A 19765-nucleotide genomic window follows, 5' to 3' on the forward strand; every position below is an offset into this window, starting at 1 on the left:
ACAGAATTCAGCATCAGTAACACTGTAGTGGATTCTCACTAAACCATGCACAGAATCTGCAGTCTCTCCCCACCTGATAGTGAGGCCTCTTATTTGTATAAAATCTGCCATGGCATTCATGTGTACTGTGATATAGCATCTGGAAGCAAGGCTAAACTACAACTGCCTACAAAAATGAATAGAGCACAGAGTGACTCATTAGCCCTTTAAAAATGGCGCTTGTTCACTTTCTTTCTAACTTTCAAAATGCAGTCATCTTTAGCAGGTCTCCCAGTCACTGGGATAAGATGGCAAGATTAAACTGGGTGGCAAGTTTAACTTCTGTCTTAACCCAGCCCTCTCAGATAAGAAGTTTGGCCTGAGAAAGGAAAAGCAAATGTGGCTCCTTTTTCCATCCCTCATCCAGCAGCATCCACACTGCCAAGCCTTTTCCTTCAGCACTTGCCACTCCAGGGCTACTGGATTTCCACTGATCATCTAAGCCACATCATAGAGTAATAACCGTTTTCTGAAGTCGGATAGTTTGTGGCATCTTGGGCCTAATTAAGAGCTGACTGATCAAGCATTACTGAACAGGCAATACTTAATTGTAAAATCTATAGGGCAGGGACTGTCTTTTTGTTCTGTGTTTGTACAGGACCTTGCACAAAGTGGTCCTGGTTCATTACTGGTGCTCCTATGTGCCACTGCAAAACAAATAGTCTCCAGGCATACACAGACATCACTTACCCTTGAAAGGGTCTGGTTTCTGCTTTGTACCCTCCTTTTCAGTCAGCTCCTGACGACGCTTTTCAATTTTCTTATTCCTGTTCACAATATACTCCTGGGGGCGGTGGGAGGGGGGAGAAGAAGAGAGAATGAAACTCTCCACCACTTGTACAAGCCAATGGCATCAATAAGCAGCAAAATCTATAGCATGCCATTCAGAAGGGAAATGAGAGCTCTGTAAGGCTTGGTCTACACTTGCCCCCCAAGTCGAAGTAAGGTACGCAAATTCAGCTACGTGAATAACGTAGCTGAATTCGACATACCTTACTTCGAACTTACCGCGGTTCAGACGCGGTCCACACGCGGCAGGCAGGCTGGCTCCCCGTCGACTCCGCGGTACTCCTCTCGCCGAGCTGGAGTACCGCAGTCGACGGCGAGCACTTCCTGGTTCGATTTATCGCGTCCAGACCAGACGCGATAAATCGAACTAGGAACTTCGATCCCCAGCCGCCGAACTAGCGCGGCAGTGTAGACTAGCCCTAAGAAAACCCATGGGGAGGGGAAGAGAGCACAACTAAATAATTAAGAGACATGCCAAGCACTCCCACCCCACCCTGCCTATACCTTCAGGAGCTCAGACAGATCTATTCAGTCAGAGCCACACTCCATATATCTCAGCATGCTACAGTAGTCAATAGTGCCATGACAGTGGTAACTGTCTCTTTAAACCATTCAGGTGACCTTTGTGTTCCTGAAAGATGCCTATTGACAGCCTGGAGACTTAAACACCGATCATCTAGAGAAGGATGCAACATAGGCTGCAGAAGCACAAGCTGCCTGACACCTCACCTGAAAGACATGCTTTTAGAGCTATGGGGAGGGGAGAGTCAGTCTCTATGGCTTATTCATTTCTTGGCTTCTCTGATGAGCCAGCTAACTTGAGGCTTCAACAGTGCCAACTGAGTGTTATTTGTGTGACATGCATAGGTGATCCACTGGGAACTAGACAAACCTAACACCACATTTCACATGAGTCAGTAAAGAGCCATCAATTGATAACCCTTAGTGAATGCTGGCATGAGCTGGAAAGGAGCCAGAGAGCTCTGTACCCCATTACTAATCCCTGGGCAAGATGTGACAGACAGTAACAGAATTCCTCAATTATCCTATGCCGTCTCCCAAACCATTCTAGGAATTTTAAATAAGGGTTGAAAAAAGGCTGAGCCGTCCACATACCTGCAGGAATTCAACTGTTTTATCAGGGAGTTTGGTGCCAATGTATCGCAGGGTATCTTTGTGAAACTTGCTTTGCAGATGTTTCTGAATTTCTTCATCTTCAAAGCTACGGAACTTACACACAGAGCAGGCGAACTGGATTCTGAAGAAAGTAATGTGTGGTACAATAATCTATTTATACATTGAAACTTTTCACAAGAGCATCCTGACAAAATTCCAATTTGAGGAATTTTCTGCTTACCAAACTTTCCTCTCCATTTCAGTTGATGCGGTACTATTATATTCCTGTCCTAAATTGTGTAATTTTGCTTTGTACATGTACATGCATGTTGAAAGAATACAGATGTACTTTACGGAGTCAGCGTTAAGCCTAATGTTGGAATATACAAAATGAATTTTCATTTGACAATACTATTGTTAATTTGTACATATGTACTGAATGGGTAAGTTATCTTAATCGGTCATTTAGTCTTTAGAATGCTTACTTTTTAAAATGGCAATGCCCTGTATTTAGCGTAAGAGTTATAATGAATTACTTCTACAACTGTAACTATTAGACAATATACCTACATTCCCCTTTCTTTAATGGGAGTTACAAAGCACAAAGAGAAGAGAAGAGTAGATTGGCTGGAATTGAAATGCTGATTCCACTGTGCCGGCTTCAAACGGAAACTTATATCTGTGTTGTGTGAACAGGAGGGAGTTCAGATCTCCTGCAGGGATCCAAAGAGAATTCTGTGCCAGGTGGGTTAGGGATGATGAGTCATAGCACTGCCCTTGGGAGACTGATTTATTGATTGCTCCCTCTATAGTCACTTACCTGTCCATAGCACGATCACGCATTCTATCCCTTCTCCTCTGTTTCTCCCTCTTCTTTTTCACCTCATCATCATCATCATCACCGCCATCTCCAGATGCTACAGAGAATCACATTTAAAGTTTCTATATAACACCTAATGTCAACATTTTTAGTTGGCAGAAATTTAATTCTTTGGGTTTTATTAGGATGTGAGCTACTGTGCTTCCCTCCCATGCTAGGCTTCAAGAAATCCCTATCCTTCCTAATCTCTGACAGCTCCTCTGTCTGATTTGTTTTTTCAGGCCGCTTCTCTATCATGTGTTTGTTTCTGGGAAACCACTCAGCTTCCAGCCTAAATATCCTTGGAATTAAGAGTTCTCAGTTCTCGAGTGGTACCAATTGTAACAGACCCCACTCCTGACTCTTGGTGCCCAGAAGGAAACTCCCATCACTTAACTTCAGAAGTTGCTGGTTTCAGTGAAGACACAGCAACCACAAATGGAACCAGCTCTTACTATTGACAGTGAAGGCCCTCTCTTGGGGTAGCTGCATTGGGTGACACACGTTTACCCAACTTCCCCTGCATAACTAGTGTCTGTCCCTCCCTCCTACCCTTGGTTTCCTTGGGTGGAAGAGTGCCGGTAATGCACATTCACAGTGACTCATTTACCTGAGAACTGAAGCACAGACTCCATTTTGTATTGGGTATTGTCCTTTCACTTTTTTCACCTTCTATTTTTCAGGATGCTAGCAAAGCACCCCAAAGGGTTCAAAACACCTCACATGCCATTCCAGAATGTCTATCACAGATAAACATGACTGCTGTTTGGTTTCTCAGAGGAGCTTTGAAGCCACTGGAGTGCTGCTTCTCCAAAATCCTTAATGAGAAAAGGAATAATTGGGGTTTTAAGGCCCCTGCAAGCAGGACAACAAAGTGTGAGCCAGGGAAGGGAGAATTGGACAGAACCTCAGTCCAAGTCTCCAACTGAATTAGATATCCACGGCTTTTTATCTTCGCTGTACAGCCTGTGGTCTTCAAACTGCATGGTTCTAGGGCTTTGCCAATACACAGCCATGTATTTTGCGAGGTCTCCAAATGCCCGGGAGAACACAGGATTTGAATGGAGCAACTAGCCAGAACCCAGCAGAGAGAGCAACCCTACCCCAGCTGCCTGTACTGTGGTAACACCAAAGGTAGGGGACCCTCTGTGGGTCAGGATCTGGTTATCAAAGAGGAAGGTTTGGATAAACATCCGAACATCAAACTAGATCCCAACGTCAGCCATGAGAATGTCCTATGTGTGGCTAGAGCAGAGCACTAATTCCCCATAAAGAAAATGTGTGGCTCCCAATAATCATGTGCTGCATAGCAGCTAACATGCAAAGCCATCTTGTTCCAAGTGTCTGCTTTGCTGCAACATTTAATAAGCCACAAACACTGTTGGCTGCTTTCTACATTCCCACAACTATGCAGATCATAATTTCAAACAAGCAGTGGCTTGTGAATCTCAAAAAGACTCATATACATCCTGAAAGCATAAGAGAAGGTGAGTCTAGAATTGACTAACTTAGGACTGCCAAGTGCAGAATTGTGAAAGTGCAGGCCATAAGTGAAAATTGTGACAAGTATATTATTAGCTAAAATTCTTTCCACAAATACAGACAAGGGGTGTAATTTTCTGAATTGCTCAGCACTGGCCTAACTGCTTTCACTGAAGTCAATAGTAAAACTGCTACTGAGTTAAGCCAACGCTGAGCACTTTTGAAAATCCCAGCCAAGGGCAATAAAAGGGGCAGTCTCAATCTTTAGTCTCTGCCTTCCTACGTTTGTGGTTTTGCTATCTAAGGGTTTACCCCTCAAACTGATCTCACAGATTAGCCAGCTCTGTTTTATAAATCCCTTCAGTGACATTTCCCTCATTCTGAAATTAATGAATATGCTTTATGACTTGATGTCAGTAAGACTCAAGTCCCTCTTCGCAATCAGCAAGTGACCAAGTGAAAAGGAGACATCGTCCCCTTGGGGTGTAGGCCCAACAGCCTGCCAGACATGCATAGCACAAATACAAGAAACATACGGAGGCAAGAGGAGATGGTTCTGGCTACAGGGGACCCAATAAGACACCTCCATCTATAATTTCTAAGATAAAACTCTTTGCATAACAGGCCCTTTCCCCCAGATAGGGTGCAGGCACATCTGGGCTTTCTGTTCTCTATTCAACTCAAAGGATTCAGTTCAAAAGGAATGACAAGAGTTGTTTTCACATGAGATAATAAGGCTTTCAAACTAACCCTTGATCTAATATGCTTCCACCTGCTCTGGACAAAGACATATTTAATTTAGAGTGTCACTGTTAAACCACCACCCAAGAAGTGTGTCATTATTAGAGAAAATCCTGCTTTATCCATTTACTGGACCATTGGTGTTTTGTTTTTCCATCTTAGATTGTAAGCTTGGACAGGCACTGTGACTGGCTTTTCGGTACAGCAGTGAGCACAGTGTCAGAGCTCCGATATGAGTGACGACCCTCACAGGCAAGCAGCATTATCCCACCAGGCTGCAAAAGACTACACTAAAGCAGCAGCTCAGACACCCGGACCTGTGTGTGTTGTACTTGACATGACATAGCACACTCCTAAGTTTTATAAGCCTTTGATTGAAAGCTGAACTCAAGATAGCTCCACGTGAAAAGAGGGAAAACACGCCAGTTGGGTACGTTAAGTCCACAGGAATCATGTGACGTGAAGAAATTACCCTACCTTTCTTCTCCCAATCTTCATCACAACCCTCATTCTCCTTTAAAACAAAAACAAAGAAAGCCATCAACATCAACTACTACTTTAAAAATCCACATAAACTGTATCTGCACTAATCGGTCAGTGACTGACAGAGTATACAGCGTAGAGTCATTTTTAGATCAAACCATCATATTTAACCAAAATTTGCAAAATTGTTTTGCTAAGGCTATTTCAAAATATGACAGTAAGATCCTATTTTGCCAGTCTTAACATTTTATATGTTGCTAAAACAATGAGTCATAGCCATGGACAGAATTTGGTGTTTGTACAGTGTCTAGAAAAATGGGGCTCCATCCTTATTTAGCCCTTAGGCACTACTGTAATAAACATAATAAGGAGTTTAATCCCACTGTCCCAATTACTAGATTATACTCCCTCCGAAATCATAGAACAATAATGGAGCATTGTGCTGGTCTAGAAAGCAGAGTTCATAGCACCCCAACATTAGGGGCAGTCATACATATTCTATATTGCAGTAGGAGGGAACTTTTGGGTACTCAGCATTTTTGAAAAAAAGATGTCTAAGTAGATTTAGAAGCCTAACTTTAGGCTATTTTAGAAAATTCTGGCCCTGGTGTGTGGGAGCGAAGTAAAGGACACTAGCTACAATATTCTCACATCTTCACTCTCAGGTGAGGCTAATCTAATAAAGGTAGCTAAGAAAGAATCTAGCAGACACGTTCAGAAAATTCACATTCATTCTATAGAGGCTCTAGAAAGTTACTTACACCTTTGTCTCCTTCATCTCCAGATTTGTCCTCTCCTTCACCATCATCTGCCAGATACACAAGATAGATCATTTAACTAGGGTGGGGAAAGCCTGTCCTCCCCCTCCTACTGCAAGTTACTAGGCAGCAGCACTATATCATTGCATATTTACTCACAGAGCACTGGTTCATAACCACCAATACAAAACTCAGCTTACTGACTATTCTCTCCCCTGTCTGGCAGTCCCTGCTACAAGTTCTGTCCCTACCTTAATGATGAATTTAGAGCACCAACTTCTCTGATGAGTCCCCAGAGCATCAAGGTAAAGCCTGAATGCTATTAGGCATCTCACAGCATACCACAGTAACAGTGACAGACTATAACCTCAGATTAAGGACCACTAAGTTTTAAGATCTAACAGCCAATATCTATAGTGCTGGTTGTCAGTCAGTGAAGAGAGGAAGCACTTAATCAGTGATGTTAGCTGCGAGCCTTATTAGTTTCAAAAAAACAGGACTGTACCGTTCTCAGTGTCGTCTCCTTCGCTGTCAGTCTTTGCCTGTTTACTGTCTGGCTCATCTCCGCTTTGGGATTGTTTCCGCTTGCGCCCTCCTTCACTATCTGATCGACCCCCTGAGCGGTTGCGGAAACTTCTCCTCTTGGGCTAGAAACACAAATTGGGTGAAGTATCTTATTGTCCATCTTTTCAGGATCAACCAAGAAGCTCCAGCTCTTCTAACCCTTCTGCAGCTTAAATGAAATGAGCTCCTAAAAGCATGTGTGACCCTGTAACCTTCTGTCTAGATCAGCGGTTCTCAAACTTTATCAACCCGTGGACCCCCATTGATTTAAAAATTTTTGGGAACCCCCAAGCCCCACCCCCCCAACTCAGCCCTTGCCCCGCTCCTTCTCCGAGGCCTCACCCTCACTCACTCCATCCCCCTCCCTCTGTCGCTCTCTCTCCCCCACCCTCACTCATTTTCACCAGGCTGGGGCAGGGGGTTGGGTTGCAGGAGGGGGTACGGGCTTTGAGAGGGAGTTTGGGTGCAGGGTACAAGCTCTGGGCTGGGGCAGAGGGTTGGGATGTGGAAGGGGGTGAAAGATGCGGGCTCCGGCCAGGTGGTGCTTAGCTCAGTCGGCTCCCGAAAGCAACTGGCACGTTTCTGGCAGCGGCTCCTACGCGGGGGGAGGGGGATGGTCCAAGGGGTTTCCACGCACTGCCCCTGCCCGCAGGCACCACCCTCTCAGCTCCCACTGGCCACAGTTCCCGGCCAATGGGAGCTGCAGAGTCGAGGCTCAGGGTGGGGGCAGCATATGGAGACCCCCAGCTCCCCATGGGCCGCTGGGATGAGACAGACGCTTCCGGGAGCGGCGCGGAGCCAGGGAAGGTAGGAAGCCTGCCTTAGCTCCGCTGTGGTGCCAGACTTTAAGCGTGCAGAAGGTGCTGGGAGGGAGGGGGAGGAGTTGATTAGCAGGGCCCATGGGCCCCTTGGGTTACCCTCGGGGAGCCCCAGGTGTCTGCGGACCCCAGTTTGAGAAATGCTGAGTAGCTGTACTTAATGCAGTAAATCCTTTTATAAACTGAGCAGACGAGCTGTGCCGAAGGTATCCAAAATACTGTACATGGTTCCCTGCCTCCCAAATAGTTAATTTTTTCTAAAGAAAAAGTCTGCTCAGAAACTATATCCTATTTGTACAGAGAAACAGCACACCAGCCTGTTGACTCTTTGAAAAGTGACTGTGAAATCTGGCAATTATCAAAAGAAAATGTACCCTTCTAACAGGAAGGGCGTACTTCACAGCTAATCCCAGTGCCCCTGGATTAACAATGCACTGCCTGTCTTTTAAGGAAAAACAAGGAGGAGTTCTTGTGGCACCTTAAGGACTCTTAGTTGTTTTTGCCGATTCAGCCTAACATGGCTACCACTCTGAAACCTGTCTTTTAAGGGTAACTACATGAGTAAAAGCGAAGTAGCAAAGGTTTTACACCAAGAACAAGTGGTTTGACGGCTCTTACCATAAGAACGTTCAGATGCCACGGCACTGTACTCACTCTGTTTCGTTGCCTGCCGACTCCATATGGCATGTTACCATACCTTCCCATTCCTGGCATTCCCATCATGCCATAGTCATAGTCCCCATAGTCACCGTAGTCTCCGTAGTCACCATAGTCGCCATAATCTCCATAATCCCCGTAATCGCCATAGTCCCCATAATCACAATAGTCAGGGACAAGGGCTTGGGAGAAGAGGGAAGGGAGCCTGTTGGGGCAGGGACCACCCATGCTCCGCCCACCCATATAGTTCAACTCATTCCAGCGTGCAGACAGTCGCTCAGTACTTGAAGATGGCATGAAGCGGTCGGTGCGGTTGAAAGCATTTAGACGCCCCCGATTTTGAATCCGATTCTGGCCCCTCCCTCTAATGAGACCATAGCTGTTTCCTCTGTTGCTGGACTGATTCCTGCGGCTGTCAAATTGGCTTCCAAAGGAATCATTCCGATCAGTTCCAACTTCGCCATAATCGTAGCCAGCTCTGTACAGATCACGGTCGTTCATTGAAGACCTTGAGTCATAAGATTCAAAAGACTCAAACCTGAAAGCGCTGCACAGCAAGCAAGGAATCGAATCAGTAGCTAATAAAGCACAGAGCCATGCTCTGCCAAACATAAAAGCCACAGAGAAATTTACATCCAGATTTAATTTGGATTAAAACCAGAATCAGGACACAAAGAATGAAGATGCAAAGAATACAAAAAAATACTGTGGTCCCTGCTGACACCTTTGCACAGGAACTCACTTCACCCTGTCCTTAGTCTTAGGGCGATTTGAGAATTTAACCAAAAATTGTTAATCTGCTGCACAAATGTCTAATCAGAAATACAGCTGAAAAAGCTTCTCACTTTTAATTGTTACCCTCTCTGAATGGGTACCTGCTGATCTGTTAATCAAAAAACTGATGGGTTTCTATCCACCTTAATCCCACATTGAGGTACAGCCAAGAGATCCCCTTCCTCACTGCCAGCTAGCTCATTAGGAGAACTACAAGCACACAGGAAGCCTGGCACAGTACACAGCTGCAGAAATAGGAAATAACTGGAGAATTAATTAGATACAGAAGGACAAAAGAGCAAAAATCCCTGCCTGAAGTAGAAGCCCTGAGGAGAAATGAGAAATACCTCTGCTTTGCAGGGTAGAGGCAGTACACAGGGGTTCCAATGTACTTGCAATATTCCTAACATAGCAGCAGGGGCAATAATAAGGAATCCAAAAGAGAAAACTTTTGGTTTTACCACTGGGTGTGGAATTAAGGCAGATAAATCCATCAGCATCTTGGCTGACGAAGTAGCAGATACCAATGCCACAGAAAGGTTATGTATTTCATTTCTTCCTTCCTACAACTGATGTCAGGATGCATATTACTGCCTGCACAACAGAGAAAGCATCTGGTATTTTTCTTCATTCTGACTGGTCTAGCAGTACAAACAATTTAGATTACAAGGCATTATCAGAAAAGGTAAGAAAAATACAGTTGCAGATTAAACACCTCACTTCAGCATTTCATCATTAATAAAAGTAAGTTTCGGTACAACTAAGGGTGAACAGAGAAACCAGCTTTGAAAATACATTGTTATGCTGAATAGGGGTTGATAACATAATTTGGGACCGAGAGATCAAGGCTGCATTTTGTACTAACGTGTCTGTTTAAGAGGAATTAATATTGGACCATCCCTCTGCTGTAAAATGTTTCAATTTAATTTGAAATTACAGTGATTTAAGATTTAAAAATCTCTGTGAAAAGTAAGAAGCGATACGTTACCTTTCCTGGTCTTCCATTCCTTCCCCACCTCCACCACTGCCTTCCTTTGACAGCATATCCAGACGCTGGTTTATTTTGGCTATGATGGAGTCAGAGTTCTCATTCGCCACAGCTTCTGTACTGTAAGTTGCAACTGGCATACTGGTGTTGACATCGGCAGTCATGGTCATGTCGGTAGTTTTGGGCGTCTCCCAGGTATTCGTGGTAGCAGCGGCAGCAGCAGCTGCTGCTGCAGCATAATTGTACGAGGCAGCTGTAGTAGAGCCGGTGGTCTGGGTGCCATAATAGTCATAGCCTTCATAGCCTTGCAGAAAAGGAAAGTTAAAGTGAATACACTGTCAAAGAAACGTAGGCTCATGGAAGGAGTTTAGATTATAATGGACTCACTCTACCCGTCAAGGTTGCAGCCGATCTTTACTATTTGATGAAAACTTTTAAACTTTTCGAACAAGTATGGTCAGGTTCTCCGTAAAGGAAAAGTCAGGTTTCCTAAAGTTACAAAAATCAGAGATAGAAAAATATCTGATGCAATCAGCCAATTATCATGAACCAGTGTGGGATGATTCCAGTGATTGGTCCATCTTGGTTTTAACTGATACGAGAGAGATCCTGTACTACCATAAAGATTTGTTGTTATTATAATGTTCAGTATCTATAGCGTAATACATTGCCAGCATGCACAACCCATGTAGCATGGCTCCATGAAGCTATGCTAAAATTTGAGAGACCTGTGTTGCTGGGCTTGTAACCATGTATGCAAGAATAAATACAGTATTAACATACATTTAATAGACTAACCAGAAAATTTGAAGCGATGAGTCATATTCTAGCTCTGACAACAACATAAACTGCCTTATGGCAAGATAATATAATGGTGAGGGGAAACGGCACTGCACTACAGCTATGTTCATGCCACTATTGGATACTGCTTATGTAAATCCAGAGATTCAGAATTTGGGAAGTGTATGACAGAGTACACAGAATTCTTGTAATAGCACTACACATACACAACCTGCCAGTGTGCTACAAGCAGTGCACCGACTCACCAAGCCAGGGCTGTACTGGTTCTGAAGAGAAAATGCATTTCTGAGCCCTGTACTAAAAAGCAAGCTTCCTCTCAGAGCTCTTCCACTGCTACTTCTAACCTGCAATACCCTCTGCTATGCCAATCCTAGGGCTCTAGTTAAGTGGCTGCCAAATCATGATCAAGAACCCACCTCAAAACTCCCTCCATTCTATTATGCCCACATTAAACTTGACACCCTCAGGCCACTGGTGCACCGATGCCATTGCCTATCCTGAGGACCAATACTGTCTCATTTCCTTGTACTTTTTGTTCTGTGCTTGTACAGCGCCTAGCACAGGGGTCGGCAACCTTTCAGAAGCAGTGTGCCAAGTCTTCATTTATTCACTCTGATTTAAGGTTTCGTGTGCCAGTAAAACATTTTAACGTTTTAGAGGGTCTCTTTCTATAAGTCTATAATATAGAACTAAACGATTGTTGCATGTAAAGTAAATAAGGTTTTTAAAATGTTTAAGAAGCTTCATTTAAAATTAAATTAAAATGCGGAGCTCCCCGGACCGGTGGCCAGGACCCAGGCAGTGAGTGTGCCACTGAAAATCAGCTCGCGTGCCGAAGGCGGCACGCGTGCCATAGGTTGCCTACCCCTGGCCTAGCATAATAGTCTATAACTAGGGCTCCTAGGCACTAACACAACACAAATAAGAGAAACTCATTTTTCCCTACTGACTTGACCAGAGGTCTAGTGCCCTCTGTGCTACACAATACCCAGTTTTTCTAAAGTGAAAACTAGAGAAAAAGACTAAAAGTAATAACAATTAGTTCTTCGCAAATTAAGGCACAAAACACAGCTTTAAAAATACTTCAAACCAAGGCCAATTACACACCAGAGTGAAAAGCTAAATTCTAAACCCAACACAAGGATTTATTATGGAAACACAGACAAACCCTTTAGCAGTACCAGCAGGCAGGTACAGCTGTGTTTACTGCATACAATCAAGGTGTCATTTAATGTCAAGAGCATAATCCTAGCTTTTGAGGGGAAAGGTTTGGTACCCAGGCTCATCACTATTCTGGCCTGAAGCCCAGCATAGTGCAGAATGATGAAGCAAGGTACAAATAAGTGAGTTGGAGAATAGACCTAGGTATTGCAGTCAACTCAAGAAGTTGAACAGAGTATAGAGGACTTAACACAAAAACAATGTACATATAACACATACCTTGCCAATTTGCTGCGTTTGCTGCATATGTACCTATGGGATGGAAAGACAAACAAACGCATTATTTCAACATTAGAAGAATCACCCAATGGTATTCAGTTTACAAAGGCTACGTGAATGTCACTCAATTTAATGCCAGCAAAAAATATTACCCTTTCACATAAGCAGAAAAGAAAAGGCTCTCAGAAGTACTGTCTTATGAAAATGTAACAAGCAATGGAGAATTAAATGGAAAATTGCATTATGTGGGAAACATTTCTGATTTATTTCAAGAGAAAGCTGGAGATACAGAAATACTGTACCAGAATCTCAGGGTCCAATACACTCAGACTATCCAGTAACAAAAACAAATATTATATTCTTCCCAGTTTATGGTGCAAAAAGAAAATCTTTGTTGCATTTCAATAAATATTGAAATATTATTTAGCGCTACTATCTTTAGCCCATGTTCACCATCAGCAGACCCAAGATTATTAGCTGACTCCAGTTCTATTAACACTACTTCAAGGTAGGAAATCCCACAAAGAGGAACTGTAAAAGTGTAGTATTGCTTCACAACCACAAATCAGTTCTCAAGTTTCTCAGTGGAGGCCACAGGGCATAAGCAACTGCAGAAATTAGACTCCAACTCTTTATTAAGAACCCCAGTTTCAACAAACGCTTATTGGCAAAACCATAGTGAAAAAGCTTCAAAGTCAACATTTAATAAGATCAAAACACTCTTGGAAATGTAGAGGAGGGGTATAAAGAGATCAAGTAGTAGGACCTGATCCAGCAAACACTTGGGCACATGTTTAACTTTACTACCATAAGTTGCTCACTGAATAAAAGTTAAAAATGGGCCCATGCATTTGCTGAATCAGTGCCTAGGTCTGGAAACCAACCTTCCAATATGAGAGCCCAGGAAAATGATGGGGAGATGGAAGGGCAGACAAACAACATCACAGCACAGAAGTGAGTATTCCTTGAAAAGTTGGACTAAACATTTACAAAAAACTTACTCAGTGTGATTATATAGGAGGGTAAAAGCTATAAGCCAAAAAATGAGGAATGCTACACTTTGTTACAGAACGTTAGAAAGGAAAAGGCATAAAACGTAAGTTATTTTAAAAAAATGCAATTCCCTATGTCAGCTTGAAATATAACTGTGAAACTTACCTTGAGCATTGGTGGCAGCAGTGCTCCAGGTGCCATAACCTATAGAAATAAACAAACATATTAAGCTACTTTAAGGACATGCTACTCTTTCCCCAGGGTCTTGTGGAACGAAGACTACCCAGAAACTAGCATTAGTGGCTAGCATGGTTTTTGTTTCTCTCTTTACTGGTTTGAGGGAGGGAGCTGAGTTTACTTTTGTTTGCATGAGTATTTTTACCATTTGGCATCTGGAGCCCTGTGTCCCTGCTTTTAAAAAACACATTGCTAAACACAAAGATAAATAAATAATCTCCAAGTGAAAATAAAAACATTGAGAAATTTAAGAGAATCCACATTTTATAGGAAAATTCTTTTCAAAATAAGCACCTTTTTTTTCCAGTTATAAACCTACCTAAGCCAAGACAGCGAGCGAACCTGCAACTATTCTGATTTCCAAGTCAGTCAAGTAAGTCTCTTATGAAAAACTGGGTGACTGGACTACTACCCAAATTCAAGAACTGTTGGCCAGAATGCTCCAAATGCACTGGAGTGACCATGTGCGCTCAGGTAATACATATGTTGTTACTCTGGTGGAGAAGAGATAGGAGGCGGAGGACTGGTTTTATTTCTCAATTTCTTTTTGGCTACCAATCCTATTATTAATTGAAAAGAAGCCAATGTAATTTTCACCCTAGTAATCAAATAATTCATTTCTCTCTTTCCTCAATTCTGGCCTCCACTCCTTTTCCAAAACATCTAAGTATGCTTCAGCAGCATACAGGGCCATAAACACCACAGAGCTGGCTGGATGAGGATTCCCTTTGCCCTCTTTCCCTCTGGGCTAAAAATTCTGCTTCGCCTTGTAGAGACTCTTGCCCCTAATTTAGTTTCACCTCTAAGTGAGGAGAATTTAGTCTTGAAATTTAATTTATATCTTTTTAAAATAAAGGATTCTGTACATTTACTTACTGAATTCTCTATTCCAAAATTCCATTTAGAACAGGAATCCTGAGAATTTAGAAGAGAGCATGCTGGATATTTCCCTACCATAATTAAAGTTAACTTGGCAACTAAATCTGCATCTTCATAAGAACAAATCCACACCGATATTACTGAACAAAGAAGAAGCCTTCAGTCTCTAAAATGTATCCCCCAAGAGGAGCTCAGCAAGGATTACTCTCATATAACAATTATACTAGGAGCATGTAAGAAAGTATATCTCTAAAGGCTACTGTAGTGCTCATGACAGCAAATGCAACAGCAAAATAGGAATTGTAAGGTTAAAAGTCACAGATAAAAAATGTTTTTAAAATGGGCCCTCGCTTTACAAAGTCTACAAGTTTTGATGTTTACTTTTCAACATTTAGGCTGTTCACATTATGCATTTCTCTCAGGATGAACATTAGTTACTTTCACTTCTGTTCAGCAGTTTCACTTTCCAGTTTTTACATACTAGAATTAGGCTGCTCTGTTTGGGCTGCCCAGGGGACACTGCAGGGAAGGTTTAAACCCAGTCAAAACACGCAAGTGCATTTTTTAAAGTTAATGATAAAGTCTCAAACCTATAAACGCTATGTGTACACAGACACCTACAACCACAGAACCCTAGTTTTGAAGTCCATCACTTGAGTGAACGGAAAATAATCCTCTTATAAATATGAAAAAAATAAAAGGGGAAGCAGAGAAGAGCAAATATTTGTATTACAATGAAACTTGGAGAGCCCAAATCAGATCAGTGTCCCACTGTTCTAGGCACTGTCCCTATCCAGACTGTAAGGCAAGGAGTGGGAGGGGAAACAGAGCCAGAGGAGAAAGTAACTTGCCCACAGCAAGCTCACAGCAGGTCAACGGCAGAGCCAAGAAAAGACCTCAAGTCTGGAGTCCCAGGCATTGCTCTAGTCACTGGACCACAACACCGTAACACATAGAAAATTAGCTCATGTGAAAAATCCCCAGCATGGGTTTTTTAAATACAAATTATATCAATCTAAAGCTTACTTAGTAGTATATACAAAAAGTGGAAGACCACAAAAGGCCTAAGTAGCTCTACAATATACCCTACAGCAGTGGTTCCCAAACTTTAACAACCTGTGAACCCCTTTCACGAAAATGTCAAGTCTCGTGAACCCCCTCCTAAAAATGAATATTTCCAGGGATTTTTTCCTTTACCTGAGTATAAATTATAAAAGCAGTGATCTTGGAAATACACAATTTGTTTTTATGACATGCTTATTACATACTATTTATTATTTTAATTATTATTTATCATTACACTATTTTTATTACATTATGAAAACGGCAACACTCTTCCAAGATCTCACTTTCGTAGCTTGTATCACTTTGAATAAGCCTGTTATAAGACAAGGCTCCTATGTTTCATCAAGGAGTATCAGATGTGAAACAGCAGGAAGGTATTTAAGAAGTCAACTCAAAGAGTTCCTCCTACACAAGCATTCAGGTCTTGAGCAGTCCAGGCAAACAACGCACGTTACAACAAAGCTTAAACTTGTTCTTCATAATAATTTTAAAAACAACACTAGCTGCCTATTTCATTTTAAAAACAGCAAAAAATATCCACCTCCCTTTCCATTTCTTATAAGGTGTCTTGAAGTTTAAATCTCCTCAGTGTGATAGATATGCTTGCTTTGATCTGCTTAGCTCTTGGAAGTTCAGGGGCTCCGGGCTGCTGGCCCCATGGTGCCTGGGGTCCCTAGGGACAGCTCTGTCTGCCATTAGGGATTTTTTTCCCCGAGAACCCCCTGTAACATTTCGTGAACCCCTAGGGGTTCACGAACCCCAGTTTGGGAACCACTGCCCTACAGCCATCCTCAGTTTTGATACAGAGTTACAGTCTGCAGAGGCTACTTGGCCTAGCATGACACATCTATCTTGGTCCATGGCCAGACTGCTCTGTATGCTGGAACGTGGAGTATTCACAGACTGCACCTCAATATCTTGACAAGTCGTTAATGCAAACCCCAGCCAGGCATTCCTTATAGACATAACATCATGAATCTAATGTTCTTGTTACACAACTGGAGAAATCTGGATTAGATAAAGCCATTATAAAATTGATTTTCTAACCTGTTTTAAACCCAAGTTAAGAGGACAACGATTAACAGTTCAGCATCAGCTTTGGAAGCATTTGTCTAGTGGAGTCAGAAGATCAAGCACTAACACATTTATTAATGACTTAGTAAAAAGGAGCAGAGAACAAATTGGTCAAAGCTGTGATAAATACAAAACTGAGATTAACCACTCCAGAGAGGAGAGCAGAAATTCAACACAAGATGGAAAGTCCAGAGAGACAGGCTAAGTTTAACAAAACAAATGCAAACTTCATTTGAGAAGTGAGGACCAAGAGCCACAAATATAGAATGTGAAAACACCCGCTCAAGAATGGTACTGCAAAAAGAGCTTGGGGCGCAGTCAAGTCTCAAAAATGCCCTTGTCGGTGGTGAGACAAATTGATGCAGTGACTGGAGCCTTGCCTTATGGATTCACACTTTTGGTACTCTTTTCCCTGAAGTAGGGTGCTGAGTGCCTGTCACAGGAGTGTCTCCCTACTCCACTCCAATATTAAATGACTAATGAAAATCTGTTTTTCTAAGTGGTGATGAAAAACAGGGTTTAATGGAACACTAGTTATAGCTTCAGATGTGGAGAAATACTCTCTCCCCATAGTAAAAATAATGAATAAAACCTATATTTACCTAACTTACTAAAAGATAAATATGCCTATTTTACAGAAGGACAAACAACTTTCCAAGGGTCAGAAGCCAGAAATAAGTCTCCAGGTGTTGAGGCTCCCATTGGACCATTTATTTAGCTTGTTATTTATCTTAAAGAGAAGATTAGGGGGTGACTTGATTACACTGTGTTCCCCATGTGGATGCTTACAAATATTGAATAATGAACTCTAGCAGACAAAGGTATAACACGATCCAATGGCTAGAAGTTGAAATTAGACAAATTCAGATTACTCATTTCCAAATTTCCGAACAGTGAAGGTGATTAATCATTGGAACAATTTACAAAGGGTTGTGGTGGATTCTCCATTATTGACGCTTTTTTAATCCAGACTGAATGTTTCTCTAAAAGATCTGCTCTAGGAATAATTTGGGGGAAGTTCTGTGGCCTGTGTTATGCAGAGGCAATGGTACCTTCCAGCCTTGGAATCTACGAATCTGTGACAAAGCAACTTCTAACATTCAGCCTCCTGGTTCCATATAAAAACAGATATGCTGCAACTGTAAATCACATTCATCACTGGCTTTGGTTTTATGATTGAAACAGTCTGCTAAGTGAACTGCAATCAGCTTTTGTTGCATTCTTTGCCAGCTACAAGGGGAAATGGTTTCCACCAAGGACTGTGGAGACATTAAAAGAAAGCAATACATGTTTTGGACAGAGGAGCATTCTGAACTGTCCCATAGTCAGCAGCGTTTCAATCTAGGTATAATAGACAATAGTACTGAAAATTACCTTTTGATTAATCCTCCTATGTACAAATTATTTTCCTCACCAAAAAGGCACACTGATAATTAAGAGAAGCAAAAGGATGACAAGTTATGTACAGTTTTAATCCTTTGTTCCAAGTCTGTGGCAGAATATAACTGCACAAAGATATTTAGAAGATAATTCAAGATGGGGGAATTATATGCAATGGCTTAAAAAGAAACAATTTAGAATTAAAATAAGAAATGCCTAGATTAGTGGGCAAGAAAAACTTAAGTGGCCAACCAGAGATTCGAATGACATACCTAGGGCAGGGGTGGTTTGGGGTTGTTGTTGTTGTTTTTTTTTAAACCATACCATCATCTAAGAACATACACACCACCTACTGGCATCTACCATCATGATGACAAGTGACAATGCTTAGCATCTACATATCACTGTCCTAACATCAAAGTGGACACACAGCAAGACAGCCTAATATCAATAAACTGGTATTCTTTGGAATAAAATGAAAAGGTATTTTCTCATAGTTTTAACAATCTTCATACAATCTTTTGGCAGTCAAATCAGCTGTCTTCATGAATTCCACCCATTACTCTCTACTGCATACATACACAGATTTGTTATTGTACTCATAAGGAGGAAAGTGTTTTAGCTTATAAATATACTCAAATAAATATACATTAAAATGTGTTATCTAAAGAGCTCGGCACTGAAATTATCATTTAAGAAAACGTGCTAGAGTTCCATTAGGCATATGTGTCGCTTTCATACAAGATCTCAGAACATACAAATGTTGACACAGCTGAGAACGAAAACCATCAGAAACCTAAATAATTCCCTTTTCTGGGCCACATCTGGCATTGATTTTGTTCCTTTCAAGCACATCCTGGTTTTCACAGTTGGTGGTGGGTAGCTGTCATAAGAAACACCAAGTTTGAAACATTTAAACCGCCAACTTCAAGTACTAGCAGGTTCACGGACTATGATGTTACTGAGCTGCTTTAAGGTGGCAGTAGTGTTGGAGGAGAGCACTGAAACTATGTTAGTATGGCATATAGGGGATAACAGGATTGCACTGGACTGCTCTGCTTTGTAGTGGTGGAACCATGGGTGAGGGCTAGAGCTGTTCTGGTCTGAGTAGGAACTGTGTGTATACCGAGGGTTTAAAGAGGTCTGCACCAGCACTGGTCTGCTCTGGAAAATAGGAATCGCCAGACTGGTTACTGGACTAGATGGACCACTAGCGTGATCTAATTTCTGACAATGAATGGCAAGTTCCAGCTGCTATTCCCAAGACAGGGAAAGCTCCCTCCCACCAGTCAGCTTGTAACTTAAAGTTTGAGGATTTTTCTGTGTATTTTTCTACTGTTTACTATTACAATTCCAGATACTCTTTTCCCTATAACAGGAAGATATCTGGGGTTGCATTACAGGGCTGCGCTGGGGGGTAGCTGAGGGGAGGCAGACGGGCTAGAGCGCTACACGGTGGGCTGCTGCTGGGATGAGGCAGAGAGCTGCACTGGAAGGGGGGAGCTGTAGCAGTGGAGACAGATGGGGAGAGAGCCAGAGAACTGCACAGGGGTACGGCGGGAGGGGATGGCCAGAGACCTGGGCTGCGAAAGGAGATGGCGCTCTTGGGCCTGGCCTGAGCTACGGGGCTGGGCGGAGGAGGCTCCCCTAGGCAGCCCTGTGAGTGTTGAGCCCAGTCCCCCACCTATGGGGGCGGGGCGGCAGCACAGCACGTAGGGCTCCACTGGAACAAGAGGCGGCAGCAGCTTCCCACGGCGCAGGGGGCCGCGCACGGGACCGCAGAGACCGCGGGGCCGCGCACACGCGGCGAGGGGCGGGCGGGCAGCCG

The 19765-nt window shown here is 42.7% G+C and overlaps 1 protein-coding gene across 5 annotated transcripts in view; it reads right to left on the reverse strand.

Annotated features, from left to right (window-relative positions):
• The window catches only part of AKAP8 (A-kinase anchoring protein 8), a 28147-nt gene that overhangs the window by 7902 nt on the left and 480 nt on the right, over positions 1 to 19765 (reverse strand). For 3 of the 5 annotated variants that reach the window (XM_065419765.1, XM_065419761.1, XM_065419760.1), the window contains exons 2-11: positions 13468 to 13506; positions 12310 to 12342; positions 10069 to 10372; positions 8268 to 8853; positions 6773 to 6914; positions 6271 to 6317; positions 5504 to 5540; positions 2765 to 2861; positions 1945 to 2086; positions 730 to 823 (exon numbers count right to left, since the gene is read on the reverse strand). In XM_065419765.1, coding sequence (XP_065275837.1) covers positions 730 to 823; positions 1945 to 2086; positions 2765 to 2861; positions 5504 to 5540; positions 6271 to 6317; positions 6773 to 6914; positions 8268 to 8853; positions 10069 to 10372; positions 12310 to 12342; positions 13468 to 13506 — 1521 coding nt within the window. The remainder of the gene's footprint in view (positions 1 to 729; positions 824 to 1944; positions 2087 to 2764; positions 2862 to 5503; positions 5541 to 6270; positions 6318 to 6772; positions 6915 to 8267; positions 8854 to 10068; positions 10373 to 12309; positions 12343 to 13467; positions 13507 to 19765) is intronic. The other 2 variants (XM_065419763.1, XM_065419764.1) reach the window with 2 other exon arrangements.

Source organism: Emys orbicularis, chromosome 19 (genome assembly GCF_028017835.1).
Source record: "Emys orbicularis isolate rEmyOrb1 chromosome 19, rEmyOrb1.hap1, whole genome shotgun sequence".
NCBI lineage: Eukaryota > Metazoa > Chordata > Testudines > Emydidae > Emys > Emys orbicularis.